This window comes from Harpia harpyja, chromosome 6 (assembly GCF_026419915.1).
Source record: "Harpia harpyja isolate bHarHar1 chromosome 6, bHarHar1 primary haplotype, whole genome shotgun sequence".
Classification (NCBI taxonomy): Eukaryota; Metazoa; Chordata; class Aves; order Accipitriformes; family Accipitridae; genus Harpia; species Harpia harpyja.
The window spans coordinates 68,664,648-68,682,545 of NC_068945.1; the positions used below are offsets into that span (position 1 = coordinate 68,664,648).

At 45.0% G+C, this 17,898-nt stretch overlaps 1 protein-coding gene across 1 annotated transcript in view; it reads left to right on the plus strand.

Annotated features, from left to right (window-relative positions):
• EXOC4 (exocyst complex component 4) overlaps nt 1-17,898 on the plus strand; it is a 414,930-nt gene that overhangs the window by 372,432 nt on the left and 24,600 nt on the right. Inside the window, exons 15-17 of the mRNA XM_052789476.1 lie at nt 6,342-6,483; nt 9,809-9,987; nt 11,622-11,781. Coding sequence (XP_052645436.1) covers nt 6,342-6,483; nt 9,809-9,987; nt 11,622-11,781 — 481 coding nt within the window. The remainder of the gene's footprint in view (nt 1-6,341; nt 6,484-9,808; nt 9,988-11,621; nt 11,782-17,898) is intronic.

The window sequence follows — 17,898 nt, forward strand, 5'->3', positions numbered from 1 at the left end:
TCTTAAAGTATGTCCTTTCTTGGTATTTGTTTTGTTTTAACAAGAATCCCTGTTCTCTCCTATGTTTCCCTACCTGTCGATATGGTCAGCTGTGTGCTCAGCCCGCATGTGCGTGGTAAATGTTCTCCATATCTCAGAGCTTTGCAGGGGTCGGGGTCAAGGAGGAGGGTTGCGGCTGTTGCATGGGAGACTCAGTGCTTGGCTTAGGTAGGCGCTGACTGTCGTCACCTCTGCTCATCAGCTCCCACATTTGTCTGTAGAGGCAAACTCGTCTTGGAGTCAAGAGTTAATCTTGCCCATCGTTGTGGAAGTGAAGGTCAGGGCACTGATGTGCAGAGCTACCGTCCTTGCTATCTGCATGGCTTAAGGAACTGCCTTTTGGTTTGGAGCCTATGTGAAGAAGACAGCTGACATCAAAAATCAAAGTGTTAGATACCAGATACGTTGGAGGTTGGACTAGGTGACCTTGAAAGGTCCCTTCCAACCCAAACCATTCTATGATTCTGTGATCTTGGAAGTCGTGGGAGATGTCATTGCTCTTACTGATTTTTTTCTCCATATTTAAAACCTATAAAGAGAACAATTTAGGTTGAAAGGAGCAATGCAGCAATATCTGCATAAATATTTTAAGTATTCTGCCATATTTAAGAGGCCCAAAGGTTCACACTTCTGAAAAGGAAGGGGAAGGATGTCAAACCCAAAATCTAGCTTTGATTCCTGCATTCCCGTAGCTCTGAAATGACACTCGTGAACTTTGGGAGAATCAAAATCCAGTTCCAGGTTTTATGGCTCATTCCAGTCCTTTTCTATAAAGCTGCAGCTCTGAGATCCCCAAACAAACCAATTTAGAGGTAGGCAGTGAGTGATCTATGCCTTAGAGCTTCAAATAATACTCCTGCAGCCAGAAACCAGTCCAAGTGGCCATATGGGTTGCATATAGTTGTTGTTCATTATTTCTCGAGCACCACAGGTGTGCAGAGCACTTTGCAAGAGGATAAAAAGAGAAGGCCCTTGCTCCTTAGAGAGTTTGCACTCTAAATTACATCAAGATGGCATCTCGAGAGCAATAAGAGATCAAAGTGGGAGGAAAGATGTGTAACCACGAAAAGAAAAGCAGCTTGAAAGCAGGGTCCTGCTATTTATTCCCATAAAGAGAAAATCATTTGACTTGATTTGCTTTGTCTGGTTCTTTTTGGTTATTTAGGCTTTTTAATCCCTAGCAAGTCCTGATGTATCTCCCAGCTCCTGTGGCCAAACGCAGCCATCTCCATAGAGCTATGTGGAGGCGAAGCCCCATGCCACTTGTGTCACCTTTCAGCGGGGCTCTGGGCATCTCAGCGACGTTCTTGTCCCCCAACAAAGCCCTCGCTCACCAGCATCACCACGGCTGCAGCTTTCCTTTACCCGGCTCTGGCCCAGATAGACAGATCATGGCTTAACAGAAACAGAGGTGATTTTTTTTAACGGTGACATATTTAAAAAAAAATTAGTTTCCTCCTGCTGTTTGGCTTCAGAAGACGGAGGTCTCCCGGCATATGTCTTCGTTCAGAAATCTTGCCGAAATAAGTCCTTGATGTTGCATCTAATGTGCACACTGTACTGCCATACTCTTACCTACTTTGAAAAAACCCCACATAATCACATATCTAATTCCTCCCAACTTCACCCAATGTTTTTTCATTTAAATAACCAGATATTCTTCTTTCTTGTTGGTGTTAGAGTAGCAATTTTGTCTCCCAGTGGCCTCATCACCTCATGATGCTAAAAGCTGCAGGAACAAGAGATGTGGAGATCTTAGAGTCAGCTCGAGTGGCAGTGATGGATAAAAACACGTTATCCAGGTTTTACGCGCTGGGAACTAAAGCATAGAAAGAGAAAGTGGTGCCCAAGATCCCCAGAAAAGTCTCCAGCAGAGAGAAAAGTTAACTCTGAGTCTCTAAAAGCATAGTCCAGCACATAACCCGTAACAAATTTCTTTTTGCATGCGTGTATTTGCAATTCTTTTGGAGTTTCCTCTTCTGGAGAGGAAGGGAGTAAGAAATTAAAATGTAAAAAGCTGTGAATTGGTCCCTAATGTTACCTGTGGGGCACAGCAAGTGTTTCATACTGCATCACTTTTCCAAATAAGAGGGGTTTTTTCCCCAACAGGGTTGTAAAATTTCTCTGTGAGCCTTTCCCCTGTAAAGCAAATGTGTGTAGTGCTATGTAAAGCCTGAGCATGTTGGAGGTTTATTTCTCAGGTTCAGGTTGCACTGGAGCCGAGGCAGAGCCTGTAACCTCAGATTGATTTTTCTTCTCGTGCTATTAAATCATTCAAATCCGTTAGCAGTCACTCTGCTCAAGCAGGGAGCGGGCAGGATGCGCTGTTGTAGACCTTGATTGGTTACAGAGGTTTGTTTATGGGCAGCGCGGCAGGTTTTGTTTAATATTCCAGAGGTCTGGTAATTTACATCCATTGATTTACAAGGCACAATCTGTCAGGAGGCACCAGCGTCGCATTGAATTGCAAAATGATTGAAATCATTGGTGACAACGAGTGTGTTAAGTTTATTTTTCTCAGGTTTGCTGGAATGAAATGTTCCTTCTCATTGAAGTGAGATATCTTGGCTTTGCTTACAGTAAACTAGAAGAAATCCCAAACAAAACCGTAACTGTTACCCGGCAGCACGGGAAGCTGACGTAAGACAAATGAAATTCATCCATTAAGGCTGCAAGATGATAAGGGCCAATGGAGCAAGGCTTTGGCCACTGCTTACCCAACGGTCACATATTTTGTTGGCCAAGAGGGGTCACACTTAACTCTGTGCAAACGGGTTATGAAGGAGGAGAAGGAGAAGAAGAAGTGGATGGCTGCTGATCTGCTCTTTGTTTTTCCAGCATTTCAGTTGGAGGTATCTCCCTCTTTAAGCAGAGAGCTCGGAGTGCGCTCTGGTGGGTTGAATGTCCACCTTTGGGTGGACACCCTTTTGGTGGTCACCCTTCGCCCAAAGAACTGGCCAACTCCAAATCTAGCTCCCAATTACATTTTTTATTCAAGGCCCCTTAATAATTTAGGCTCTGACTATTTTTGCTGCTACAGCTCCTTCTGTGGGTTCGTGTTGCCAAGGATGATGGAGTAAAACTGTCTTGAGCGAGACTTAAAGAAACGAGATTTCCTCGTTGGCTGTGAAATGGTGCTTTCTGGATGTCCAAGGAAGGAGAAAGGAAAATTGATGGGCTCTGAAAGGCTTCCTTTGATCTCAAAAAGCAAAAGTACACTTCAGTGTCCTGATCGTGCATGGGAGAAATTGGTATGCATCCCCCAAACCAGCACCTGACCCTCCGCCCTGCCGGGGGGGCTTGGAACACCCAGAAGGACTTCAGTGCTCTGGCTTTAAATAAGGAGCAGATTGTCCCCATCTCCCTCCTCCTCTTATCTCCACTGACAAATATAATTACAGCTTCACTTAAATTACTGTAAATGAATTCTGGAGAGTAGAAAAATTGTGCGTGTCTCTCCAATGCAGGAATCAGCTGACTCTTGCGTTTTGGATGATGGGTCCATCCATCTCCACCGCTTGCAGGGAGGCATCGCTGGAGCGAGCTGGCACGATCGAACCCGAGGCTGCAGCTCCAGCACTGCTAAAAAGAGATGATTCTTGCAGCGAGTCCATCTCCAGGAGCGAGGCTGATAGAAACTTCTCAAAATGTAGGATTTTTGAGTAAAAATAGATGGGGTTTGCCCCCATAATAAAGGTGAGGTTTCCTGCTTTCTACTGTGGCCACATAAGCACCCCTAGACCTGATCCTGCACGACCCAAAAGTCCTGCCACCCGCCAGGGAAACAAATGTCACTTGGAGGTCTCACAGCTGAGAGGTGGGTGGCAGCTGGACAAACAGCTCTTCCAAAGCGCCTTCCGAGAGTCATCTCTTAACACCGTTATCTGGAAATTAGAGGCTGTGTAAATAAGCCCATCACCCCCTCGGTGATAATGTCATTTTCTTTGTGGGAGAGACCTCAGTGAGGAGAGAGAGGCTTGGAGAAGTGTCGGGGTGTGCGAGGGAGGGGGCATCCTTGTTATTCCCATTCATCCTGGGTAGATGTTGCTCTCATTTCCCTCTTTATTTCTCTTTTACACTCCAGGCCAGTTAATTATTTTCAGCAGTATTTGCCAGACTATGAATTTTTCTACCATGTTCCTTGGTTTCAAAAAACTTCATAAATATTGCTGTGATTGCAGGAGTTGCTGAAGGAGGCTACTTCCAGGAGCCGTGTTTTACATGGCTTCATCCCTGCACTCTTTTCTGTGTTGTAATTCACAGTACATTTAGATGCACAGTTAGGCACTTTGCTGTGTGCAATCTTTTCCTTTCGCTTTGTCACGCTCCTTTAATTGTACAGTTCTGTCTTGTATGTTTACCTCTGTTTCAATTTGTTTTGCACAAAATAGATTGGGGCTTTTAATCTTCTCATTTTGGTTTTGGGTTTTTTTTTTTCTTTTCAGGCTAGATCTGAAGGTGTATTTAATTTTAGGAGCCAATCCAAAGCTCAGTGTAGGTTCCTCTTTCAAAGCAGGTCTCTGGTTGTACAAACAGTGGCAAGTGACATTTACTTAATCAGTCTCCATCAAAATGAAAGTTTATTGTCAACAGTTCCTTGGTGATGTACAAATCCTTTCTGTGCAGAGCTGCGTTGGTGTGTGGCAAAGTGTTTATCGTGTAACGAACGTTAGTGCAAGAAAAGAGAGATGTTTCTTAAAGCCAGCAGATAGCATACCTCCATTATTGAGGTTGATCACGGAACAGCTATGAGCTGAAAATGTGAAGCAACCATGAAAAAAAGCAGACACGGCAGAGCAAAAGAGTATTCCCAGGGGAGACGGGAAAACTCTAGTCCCTTTGTGGCACCACTTACAGCTCAAATACAGCAGACAGCTCTGGTTACCTGTGTTCAAGACAAATTAATTGAAACGAGAAGGGGTGCAGAACGTTGCTTTTGTCAAGCACTGGAACAGGCTGCCCAGGGAAGGGGTTGAGTCACTGTCCCTGGAGGTATTTAAAAGACATGTAGACATGGCACGCAGGAACATGGGTTAGTGGTGGACTTGTCAGTGTTAGGTTTACAGGTGGGCTCAATGATCTTAAGGGTCTTTTCCAACCTCAGTGATTCTATGATTCTACAAAGAGGGCTGCCAGGGATGGAGAACTCCGTAAGACAAAGAATAATGTTGGCGTTTGAAGAACCAAATGTAAAACATCAGTGAATAAGTTTAGGCTGGAAATTAGATCCCTGACTTTAACTTCACTGTTAGAGAAGTGATGTTTTGAAGGAACGAGCAAGGGCAGAAATCTGGAACAACTTGAATGTGGCACACAAGTTTATACTCAAGGCCACAGGACACAGGGCTTGTGGGGACTGGACTTGATGATCCAGAAGATCCCTTGCAATCCCATTATTTAATTCAAGTGGAAGTTGTCTAAGCGGGGCTGCCTGATTTCAAACATCGCTAATCACCCTATGCAGGAAGTCATTTGTAAAGTGCTGCTTGAATGAGGACTTGAACTCGGATATTTGGGATACGCTTCCTCTAATTAGGGCGGAATATACGATAACAGCACGTTACTCTTGTTAGTGAAGCTACTCCTTTAGCTCGAGTGGCAGCGATTTGTGTTGCAGGGGAGAAGGTTCAGGGTTCAGGCACTGTGATAAAATAAAAGGGATGAAGGCTGCAGGATTATAGCTGCATTGACACCTCTCCAAGAGAAATGATGCTCTCGTGGTTGGGATAAACTCAAGGTGGCTTTTCAAAGAGGTCTCAGTGGGAGGGAAACAGTTGGTCTATGACCAATTCATACGTGTTGCCTGCTTTTTAATTGCTTTACTGCCTAAGAGCTGTGTTTTATTAACAAGAATGAAGAAAGCCTCCCAGATCCCTCTGAAGGGCTGGGGGCAGGCAAAGACTCATTTGAGATTACATGGGGAAGTCCATGGTGACCAAAAAGGACCATCTTTCCGGTCGGTGCCGTGCTTTGGCTCCCGAGCAGCTCTTTTCTCACTCCGAGCAGAGCAAGATAAATGTTCCTGGATTCTGCAGCTACAGAAATACTCATCACAGAGCAATATCTTCCCAAGCAAATGTATTCTGGTGCTTGATTAAACCCCTCAGATTCACTCTGGAGTTTAATCAATTGCAGAAGCAGTTTGTTGCTTCATACACTCCCAAATTATAGACGTTCTTGCTCAGCCAAAGGTGAGAGAGAACACACATGTTTAGGATGGAAGCAGGCAAGATGCTGTGGTTGCTGAAGCTGGGCAATATTAATGAAGTATGTCACAAATTAATACTATCTTCTCTTGCTAGCCGTGTCTCCTGGCCAGGACAGCCATGCCAGTATGGAACACCTTCCTGCATCCGAACAGATCCTGCAAACCCTGAGTGAACTGGCCAGGTCTTTTCAAGAGATGGCTGACCGCTGCCTGCTGGTTCTGCATTTGGAAGTCAGGTAAAAGCTCCGAATTCAGGTATCGCGGGTGAGCTCACGAGGCTATAGGTTAAGACTGTGTCCAGAGTACATATTATGGCATCTGAGACAGATATACTTGCCTGCTGTAGCTTCAAAGGTCAGTCCAGAAATGCCAGATCCCGTCACCGTGGATGCCAAATGTGGGATGGAGGCAGAATTCCGAAAGTGGAATCTCCTAGGGTCGTCTGTGTCTTATGTGTCAGAGACTAGGAAAAATGTGGGGTTGGAGGGGGGGGGGGCTTTGTCCTTAGACAATTGCACAATGATGTTTTAATAGTCTAACAGGTGTCTGCACATTTATTAGCCACTGCACTTTGGATTGCAAATAGGAGCTTTTCTTACTACTTTTTCAAATAGTAACAGAAACTGGGAAACCAGCTGGATATTTTTTAAAGGGATGGATAATTTTATGATGTCTCTGACTTCACATGCAAAGATCAAAGGCAGCAGATCCCTTTCTTCATGCTGCCAGCTGTCCACTCTGGGGCCGGGAAGACATTTTTCCCTTATGCATTGTATCAGCCAGGTGTATTTTCATTGCTTCCCATTTCTCTGAAGCATCAAATAGAAGCGGATGTCAGAGACGGGCAATGAGACTTGATGGACCATCAGTTTGTTCTGCCGTGACATATCCTGAGCCATATCGTGTCCTTGTGTACATAGGCAGAGCTCTGGTGAAGTCAGTGTGTAGCTTTAAAAAAAAACACACATTAGTTATTGTCAGCAGTCCTTCAACCTGCTATCCATCATCTGCTGGCCACTTGATTGCAGGCATCACAGATGAGCTGGGGTTTGAAGGATTCGAGGAAAAGATTGTTAAGGTATGGAAATGGAGCAGCTTTCCAGCTGCGATGTAATTGCAATGTGATGCCTGAGCTAACCCAGACTCATGGATGGGCACCAGCCTGAATGGGTTTCTGGCCTCAGTCCTCTGTGGCTTTCCATCACACTTGGGTTAAGCAGAAATAAGTGCAAATGTAATTCAGGAAAAATTTTGCTGTCATTTTAGAGCAGACCACTGCCCACCTCCTCTAGTGCTTCTAACAGGAGCCCCGGTTTAATGCTGTAAATACACCAAAGCATGTTACTCTGTGCAACAGGTAGAAAGGATTGAGAAAAAGAGATGCTAACAACCAGGAAAATCCCCAGCGGGGTGGGAGCATCCCCATATTCATCACTGTGTTTGCAACCACCTGCAGCAACAGAGGAAAATCCCAGTCCCTCTGATGGCTGTTACTAGCAGGTTTCCCTGAGATTCCTACACCAGCTTCCCGGATCCGTGCCATTTCCAAGGTGCATAGTACAATATGTATTCATTCACAGAAACCCTGTGCTTTAAGCAGGCGCTCGGAGCACATTTGTAAAGAGCCTGGGAATTTATCCGGCCTCTTGCTGTTGCAGGTGCAGGCTCAGAAAACACCAGCAAACAGCAAAGCGGATTTGAGACGATGCAATTATCCCCTCATCTTTCTCCTCCCTTAGGGCCCCCCGTTCGTTCACAGCTTTGCCAGATGCAGGTTAGCACCAGCCCGGCGTTGGCTTCTCCTCCTCCAGTACCGCGTGGGCATGACCTGAGGACAGTGGTCACTGAGATCCTGCTCCTTGGATTTAGATCTGCTTCCTTAAAGGAAATCTGTTGGCGCATTCACATCGTTAACCATTTCTTTTGTTACAAATAACTGTGGAGTTTTAGATTACTTAATGTCTGTTACAGTATTTTCCTATAAAAAGCCCTATATAGAATTATATAGAAGCAGGCACTAAAGAGAATAAACAGTTGGTTTTATTCTTGGAACTGCCCTAAATTGAACTTGCCTGTGATGACCACCTCAAGGACGTTTTCCGGGAGGACAGGGGACATGAAAGCCAGGACATACCCATCACAGCTTCTCCCGCCCCAACACAACTCCCTGCTGTTTGTTTGGGCCAGTCTGGTGTGAACTTTCTGTCTCAGTGTGCTGATCCTGAGTTATGCTTCAAATGCAAGGGATATTTCACCCAGGCTGTGATTTGGTTGCGTTTCCCTGACAGATGAAATTCAGAAGAACCTGACTAACCTCCTGTTCCTGTGGGATACTTGGAAAGTAATGGGCACATAGTGAACAATCCAGACTTGATAGAATTGATCAATTTGTGAGCCAAGGATGTTTTGTAAGCAGCAGACTTGAAGGATGCTTTGCTTGTGGACACATATTTAGCTAATGGTAGTAAGAGCATTCCAGATGCCTTTAGAAGGCCTTGAACAGAATAAACAAGAAGACAAAAAAAGAAAGATGCCAATTAGAAGAACACAGGTGCGCATTCCACGATAAAGGGAACTTGGCAAAGAACCTCAATTCCACAGCTTATCTTGACCAATTAGACTGAGACAAGTTTCGCATGTTTTAGTTAATACAACCAATTATGCCTTATGTTTATGCGCGTGTACAGTGGTGTTATAACCAATCACTAGGTGTAACTAGGCGCGTGGACAGCTCATGCTAACCAATCTCTAATTTGCTTATGCGTGAACAGTAACTAGAATGAACATATAAACTGACCTATCTTGGCAATAAAGGGGTATCTGCTTGATCATATTGATTGTGTGCAGTGTCCGTGACTTCCGCGTCAACATGTTCCCATTGAGTGATGTGGGTGAAACCCAAGAATTACGAAAGTAGGAGTTTTGCTATTGACTGTGCTGAACATTGCACTTTCCTCTATAGGTTTGAGAGAAGTTACTTAATTACAGTTTTTTGCAGAACCTTAATAGGCGATTTGAATGCAACAGAATTTCTCCTTCGATGGAGGGATGATGGTTGGGCACATTGCCTACAGCCCTACCAGGGAGGTGAACAGAAAAGAAAAAAGTTGCAATAGTCTTAAATGCTTGGGAATAGGCACAACCTTGGCCTGCTAATGATCGTTTCACGTCCCCTGGCTCACTTCTGCCAGTTACAACTGTTATTAGGTCTTTATGGTACATAGAAGGAGTTCTTATCTGAGCATCAGTATGGAAGTGCTGCTGAACCAGCACATGTGAAGTTGGAGAACCTTGTGAAAAGACACTTGGCATTTTCCTGGGATGATGTAGGTCAGATCTGTTACTGAAGGGTCCTTTGTATTCACCTCTCCAGATGGGACAACGACATGTCAAGAGGAGGATGTGTTTAATGCAGACATAACCACCTATTTCTTAAAATTATTGTTATTTTTTACTTCCTTAAACACTGGAAGGAAAATAAGGCAGCGACACTTTGCATACCCACCAGTATTTTAACGTTGGGGTTGTGGCATTGTAACATCTCCCTCTTCTGTCTCTCAGAGTTCATTGCTTCCACTACCTGATCCCGCTGGCTAAACAAGGGAACTACGCCATCGTCGCCAACGTGGAGAGCATGGACTATGACCCTCTCGTTGTCCGACTCAACAAGGACATCAGTGCTATTGAGGAAGCCATGAGCGCCAGCCTCCAGCAGCACAAGTTCCAGTACATTTTTGAAGGTCAGGCATTTACCATCAGAGTTTGGTTCTTACGAAATGATTTTTCATTCTCATCCCAAAGCTCAACAGTATTCCTTTTGGGGGTAAGGCAGACTGTGGTACTGTTGCCACCTACGGCAGATGCAAACACAGGGCACTCAAAAACCCTGTTGCCTCCATACTATTTCTGAGCGTATTTGGCTCAATAGGAGAAACAGGCCCATGCTGAGTAGGAAGGCAGTAAGTTGATGTACGTGCAAGACAGTTCTTCCTCAGCAAGCCGTAGGGCATGTGTATATATTACAAGCACAGCTTTATTATGGCTCAGTTCCTATCCGAAGTGTAGCCATTCCATTTCTAAAATTAAATTTAGAGAACATTAGCTCTTCTGACGTCTCATCTGTCGTGATTACCTTGGAGAATATAAATCATGTCTTGGTTCATCTCCCCTGTATTTATTTGTGGCACTGACGCACAGTTCTCTTGCCTGCACGCCAGGATATGTGTCCTTTTATGTGGTGGTTGTTCAGAGTCAGGAGAAGGTGGGGACTGGAGATGTACTCATTGCCCAATATAATATGTCAGCAGGGATGAAGGCTTTGCCTCATTTTGGCCACTGCTTACTGGTCCTACAGAAGGCTTTCAGTACCTGCGTACTTCCCTCCTGTACCCATGTAGCTACTGATGGAACATTTTTTAATCAGATGTTTTCCGAGCTGTGTGAATCTGTGGCAAACTGAGTGATCACCAGCGCATTGTAGAGCTCCTCTTACAGCTCAGGTCTACCATGTCTCTTTGAGGAGAGTAAAACGGCTCCGCACAGAGCCATGGGGACCATTCACATCTCACTAAGCCATGAGGTTGAAATTTATACACACGCTCTTCGTGAAATGTAGACACCTCTTAAGCCTTGTTTTGGGATTTACATATATCCCGTGCTGGTTGCCTATACATGAACATATTTTCTTAATTCAGACTTTTAATTGACATCTAGTCTTGTACAGACCTGTGTTCTGAGTGAATCAGGCTGGGGTTTTTGATATTTGTAATGCGACATGAATGGATACCTCATTTTGGGAGTGGCTGTGACTTATAGCAGCCAGCTACGTCCTTCAGCAGCAGGGGAAAGATGGAGACATCATTCAGACACAAGAAACTATTCAAGACTGATCAGAGAGGTTGCACATCAAGTGTATTGAAATGCAGCTCATTTCTGGTTTTGCAGACTGTGAGTTTACCAGGGAAAAATACTACCCTTGATAACAGATTAAAATACTATCATTTTGTAGGAGCAGTAGTGGTCCATTGATCTGCCCAGGCAGAGAGAGGGACTGAAAAGGACGTTATGCAAAGCCTGACTACAAATCTGGAAGTGCCCTGGAAATATCAATGGCTATGATAATGCAGCTTTGAGTTTTCATAGTGTTTGGGGGCAGTTTTGTATTTTTACTAAGGAAGGAAATCTTGAGGAAAGTCCTCCTAAAATGCGCAGGGAAGATACTGAGGGCTGTTTCCAGGTACAGTTCAGTGTATCTCCTGTTCCAGTTCACATGTACCGCTTAACAGTGCTCATTCATGGGTTTTATGATGAATTACTGTCACTAAATGTCTTCCTCCTGTGATTTTATTGTTTGTTTCCCCCCTCACCCTTGCAGGTTTGGGCCACCTTATTTCCTGCATTCTTATCAACGGTGCCCACTACTTCAAGCGCATCAGTGAATCTGGCATCAAGAAAATGTGTAGGAACATCTTCATCCTCCAGCAAAACCTGACGAACATCACCATGTCACGCGAGGCTGACCTGGACTTTGCAAGGTGAGCAGAGCGCCCCACGTTGTGTTTGTTACTATTTTGTTGTCCACATGTACAGAGGTAGCTCCTTCCAGAAGCTTCACCGCTCGTGCGTGCAACTGGATCGATATCAAGTTAAACGCATAAAAGCGTTACTCATAATATTCACTTTCCCCGTTGTTGAGCAACATTCAGAGCAACACGGATCACTTGAGCTCAGCATAAGCTCAAAGCGGAGGTCCCACCAAAGTGCTGCGCTTGGGGCTTCCTCTTGGTCTGGTTCTCCTAAGACCAAAACCTCGGTAAGGAAAAGCTTCTAGGTATAGGTCTTGCGTGGAACTTAAACTGGATGAATCTGAGGCCTGGATTCATGCCCAGATAAGTAGTATTTTGGTTTGTCGAAGGCTTAAATTTTTAGCAACTCACAGGAACAGTGTGGGTGAACCTCAGGGATGCCAGGTGCTGTCTCCCTTCAAGTGCTGTTGCCCTTAAAATAGTAGTAATAGCAAAATAAAAACAAAACCGGACATGATAGATCCCCTGCAAGTTTCTCACCCACCTTGCTGCTTTATTCACAAAAGGGGAACTGTTTGAGGAATAAGCAAATGGGTAAAAGCAAACACTAAGTGGTGTGTGCTTTGCACGTGGACCTAGGGTGCTGGCTACAATTAGCTGTACTGGCTGATCCTCTGTGGCAGCAGCTGGTTCAGCAACGGGCAGCTGAGCCCAAGAAATAGCCAAAGGAAGAGCCTGGAACTTGCAAATTAAAGCACGTAGATCAAGTGACAGAGTTTTTCGTGACACTTGGATATGACCCACCACAAACACTGGAAATGGTTGGTGTCGTCATTTGGCCATTGCTCTTGGAGACTGAATTACGAGAGAAGCACAACTCCCTCTGATGAGGGAGAGTAGGTAAGACTGAGTGCCTCATTTACTTGGGCTCTCATATGGGGAATGATCTCATTATTGAATTAGTTTCTTCATAATAACATTGACATGGGGAAGTTATGAATGCTGAGACCTGGAGGAGGGGGAGAGAGAAAGATCCATTACTAACTCTCCAAGGAATTAAGTTCCCAAATTCAATCTTTCCTTTTTTAAATGATTTTTTTCCCCTGATCTGTTGAAATGCTAAATAAATTAGCCCAGTTTTTTGGCAGGCAGAACAGAGCTTGAGCATGTGCTGACAGCAACTGGCACCCAAATAACAAAACGCTGACCAAGCGCTGCTGGAGGCTGGCACAGCGCAGCTGGCCGTTTTCTGGAGAGGTCTTTGCGGGAAGGGTTGAATAGCTGTGGGGTTCTGACTCGTATTGCTGCACAATTTGACGTGGAGTTTGAAGGGAAGGGTGAGGAGGTAACCTGTTCCCCACTCCCAATCTTGCTGCGTGGGTGATATACCAGACCAGTAGTTTTCACAACATCAGACACATACCAGCCCTCTTTATATATGAGTTACGTGGTAAATAGATTTTCTCCTGCTCCATTGGAGCTGCTGGGTACCATCATCAAGAACTGTGGAGCTCAGAAGAGACACCTGAGCTTTCTGCACAGCAGCATCAGCTGCTTTGCGGTACCTGTGATGCAGATTTCTTCCCATAATATAAATTCAACAACATTTCTTTTTAGCTTTCATGACTGCATTGCTTCCCTCTTTCTTTTGGGGCAGATTTCTGTGATCTAGAGAGTATGTTTTATTCTTTTGTTCTTCAGATGACTCCTGAATGCTTATTATCCAGATTCCCCTTTTACATAAACAAGGCGTCTCGTGCATCCAAACCCTGCCCTGCTCACCTGAATTTACAATTACCCGAACAAGTTCTCATGGTACCCTAGGGACTCCAGTTACCGAGGTCTATTCAAACTATAAAATAAACATAACAGTTCACCCCCAGAAAGCATAAAATAACATCAATGTAGGATAAAAGTGATTTGTACTTCTGTGATATTGCTCATACAGGAATCTGTAAATGCTTTGCGCGGGAGCTATCAGTTTTGCCTTTCTAAGGATGAGAAGCAGAGAGCAAGTGGTTATTTCTTGTACGGGAGCAGTGGCAGAGCTGATGGAGAAATACTAACTCACCTGCTCTTCCTTCCCCCCTGCACCTCCTGGTAACTGGGGTAAATTCCCTCCGTGCTTCACTTCTCCAGGGAACTGGGTGATCATTACTGAATGGGAGAGATTTCTGAAGTGGGTCTAACCCAGCCTGGGACTCACTGCCCCATCTCTGGTCTTTGCATTTGCCCTTGTGCAAAATAATTCAACATTTACTCCAGTTTCTTTAAGGAACTTGATCAGAAGTCGTGGGCTCCTTTGATCACGGAAACACATAATAGGTTTTTTAGTCTTTTTTTCACACATGCAGAATAATAGATTTTCTCAGGCAGTTATGGAGCTCTTTGCCCTCCGGGTTGGATCTAAGCTTCATCTGAAGCCAACCGGCTTCTGCTTCCCCCAGACAGTCGGTTCACTGCCCCTGTTGCTCCCTTGTCTCCTTGATATTTATTTATCCATAAGAGTGTGACACTCGGGGTTCAAGAAGCAATCAGCCACAATTAACGATCAATACATCACTCTTCATACAATCACTCTTCATACGTTAAGTTTTAATTCTGGAACAGGTCCTGTGTGGTCCTTTTGTGAAAGTGAACGCGTTCAAAGTCTGATGTGCTCGAGTTTATAGGAAAGACCAGACCATTTGAGAAAAGGACAAAAGACTTTCAAGATTTTCCTGGATGTCATGCTTTTGATTTGGGGTTTGGTTTTGCTTTTATTTTTCACTTTTGATATATTCTTCAAGGATTTCTATGGGCCTCAAAGAGCACTGGGCATCCCCTTTCTTCTCTGTCTTGGTGACTTAGTCAGTAGAAACCCTAACCAGGGAAGCCAGAGGGGGAAGATCTTTCTCCTCTGAAGCCAAAATCACGTAGAGGATTCACAGCAAAATCTTAACCCATGTAACACTCGCTGGTTCTGGTGAGACTCTTGCTGTTTAAACCACATTTTTCAAAAGATCTATAACCTGCAGGTGACAACAGCAGGATTTGCTGCTTTGGGAGTAGTACAATGGCAGGTGGAAAATTCGTTTCAAATTAGTTTTGCTTTGAGAATCTCAAATCAAGGTAGAGCGGGGTAGGGAAGCTCTCTGCAGAGCATCACGAAGCAGAGCCAGAGCATGTTTCCATTGAAAAAAATAAATTGCCAAGTTCTACGAGCTCTAGCAAGGAGTTTCTCCACCAACAGGAGAAAGGGTAAAATAGGCTGGTTCTGACTGCTGAGGTGTTGCAAAAGGATTTGTAGCATTTGCTAAATTTCCTGCAAATATTAATAGGTTTTTCCCTTATATGCATGTTCAGTATCTAGGCCAGCAGAAATGCAGTCAGTCGTTAGGGCATCCACTACTGTATTAAAGAAAAAGCAGTATTTTATTCCCGTGTATAATACCTAGGCATATACTGCAAAGTCTGGGACTGAGTGTGAGTTTCAAATACCTCCAAATTTTGGAAGTTTCAGACCCAGAATTAGATTTATGGCATTAGAGGGATAAAATTCAGCTTCAAATTTGGATTCCAGTTCAGGTCTTTTCCCATGTGCCTTCTTTCCTGCTCCCCCTCTATCCTCACCAAAAATTACACTTGCACGTTTATGCAAAGATTTCATCAGAGGTAGTCAAAAAGGGCTAGGTTTCTGCTTCAGACTTATCCTTAAATAAAATATCACTCAACTCCTAGATGTTCATTTTTCATTGAACAAAAAAAAACTTTCTCAGACATACAGCAGTGATAAAATTGCCCTATTCTTGAAAGTTAATTGAGGTGGTTGCAAGGGGAAGGGAGAGACCAGTGGTGAAATGTGAACATTTCATACAACACAGTGTCATTTTGACCTCTGAGATAAAGGGGTTTGAGTGGTGCTACTCGTCATTACTGGATCTGAAAGTGTCCTTCATCCCTTAAATGGTTTGCAGCATAGTGAACCAGAGGTGTCTGTACACCTAAGAGTTAGATTGAAGGTTTCCCTGCTGCTGCCATTCAAGTTAGCAGTTGCTACCCCATCTATCCCGCGGGGACCAGGAATCTTTTCCTGCTGCTAAAGATGTTACCAGGACCCTTGGCTCTGACCACGTCTTTAGAGTCGATGTGGCACCTACGTTGTCACTGCCGGCGGATCCCAACCACTCTGGAGAAGTCCCCCGTGAGAAGGCATGGGGAGAAGGAGCCATCAGCGTGGGGAGAAGAAGCCATCAGCATGCCAGACGGTTGTTCGTAGGTCAGCCACGAATAAGCCCTTGAAATGTAGTTCAGATGCCTGTAATCAAATGTGTCTATCGGTATACAACGGCTGCTTGAATTTTTATCGTTCACAAAAGAGAATGACCCTTGCTTCCGCTCCCTGGCAAAATGCAGCTGCAGCTGCTGCTCTGACCTTGTTCCTCTGCGTCTGTGCTCTCCTGGTGACACCCGTGAGGCTACGATTGTCACGGTTTAACCCGGCAGGCAGCTAAACACCACACAGCCGCTCGCTCACTCCCCCCCCGCCAGTGGGATGGGGGAGAGAATTGGGGAAAAAAAAGTAAAATTCGTGGGTTGAGATAAAAACAGTTTAATAGAACAGGAAAGGAAGGGAAAATAATAATAATGATAAAAAAATTAGAATATACAAAACAAGTGATGCACAATGCAATTGCTCACCACCTGATGCCCAGCCGGTTCCCAAGCAGCAGCCCCCAGCCAGCTTTCCCCCCAGTTTATATACTGGGCATGACGTCCTATGGTCTGGGATATCCCTTGGGTCAGTTGGGATCAGCTGTCCCGGCTGTGTCCCCCCCAACTCCTTGTGTTCCCCCCAGCCTCCTCGCTGGTGGGGTGGGGTGAGAAGCAGAAAAGCCCTTGGCTCTGGGTAAGCACTGCTCAGCAACAACTAAAACATCAGTGTGTTATCAATATTATTCTTATCCTAAATCCAAAACACAGCACTATACCAGCTATTAGGAAGAAAATTAACTCTATCCCAGCTGAAACCAGGACAATGGTGTACATGTACTTGCTTGTATTCTTATATTCTTCAGGCAAACACCTTCCCTCCACCCATACAGCCAGCTGCAGGGAGTCGGGAGAGAATAGCACCAGTCCTCATACTGGTCTCAAAGTAAGGGAGAACTGCCAAGGCATTTGTAGGAAGCAGTTACAGTTGACACCGGTTACCCTAAATGGCTCCTGGAAACACACCCTTTACTCAAAACCCATCTTTATTTAGGTGGGGAGGGTAGGAGAGTATAGATGAAGGAGGATGCAGCTGGAGCTTGAGCTTTCTTTCAAACCAGTGTCAAACTGCTGCATCACTGGTTGCACTGGATACCAAGGTCAAGGTGCCGAGATGTCTGCACGGGGCCACAGGGAGTGGTGGGAAGAGACTAGTGTGGGTTTGGAAAGCAGCGGATCTGCCTCAGCTCTGCTCTGGCACCTAATAAACACTCTGGTTTTCCTTGTACGTTTGCGTGAATCACAGCAGCAGGGTGGAGATAGACCCTCCGGTTTTAGGACTAGCTCAGCCGGTGACAAGAGGCAGAGATGCCCTTGTGCTACAAATTTCCAGTGCAGACAGGCCCATTGCTTTCAGCACAAACACCCATGGAGGTGGCAGGGTTGTCCCATCCATTGCTCTGATTCTTGCATGGGGAGAACCGGAAAATACCACCGGGAACAGTCTCTGAACTGCAGCAGCAGGATTTCAGAGGGTGCTTTTACTTCCGAGCGCAGTTCTGGTTCGGATGCTTGGCATTCAGGGCTCCTCTCCTGCTATGACTGGCAGGCAGGGGATTTTTTTGTTTGATTATACAGGGGCAGGAGAGATTTGTGCCTCTTGCCTAATGCGCAAGGCTGTCCCAGGCAGGAGGAATAAGTGATAACTTGCTGCCATCTACTGGGTGCTGCAGAGGGAAGGGGAAGCCAGTGTGCATTAGAGATCCCTTAGACATCCCAGTGCTCTGAAAGAATTCTTTTTCATTGCCAAATATTATTTCTCTTTCTGATTTTACTCTTGATAAATACAGAAACAGGAGGCTGTGTTTGCTGCCTGGGTGCCCAGGTTGCCTGAGGATGTAGCTGGTTGAGGGAAGCCTCCTCTGAGAGCCATTC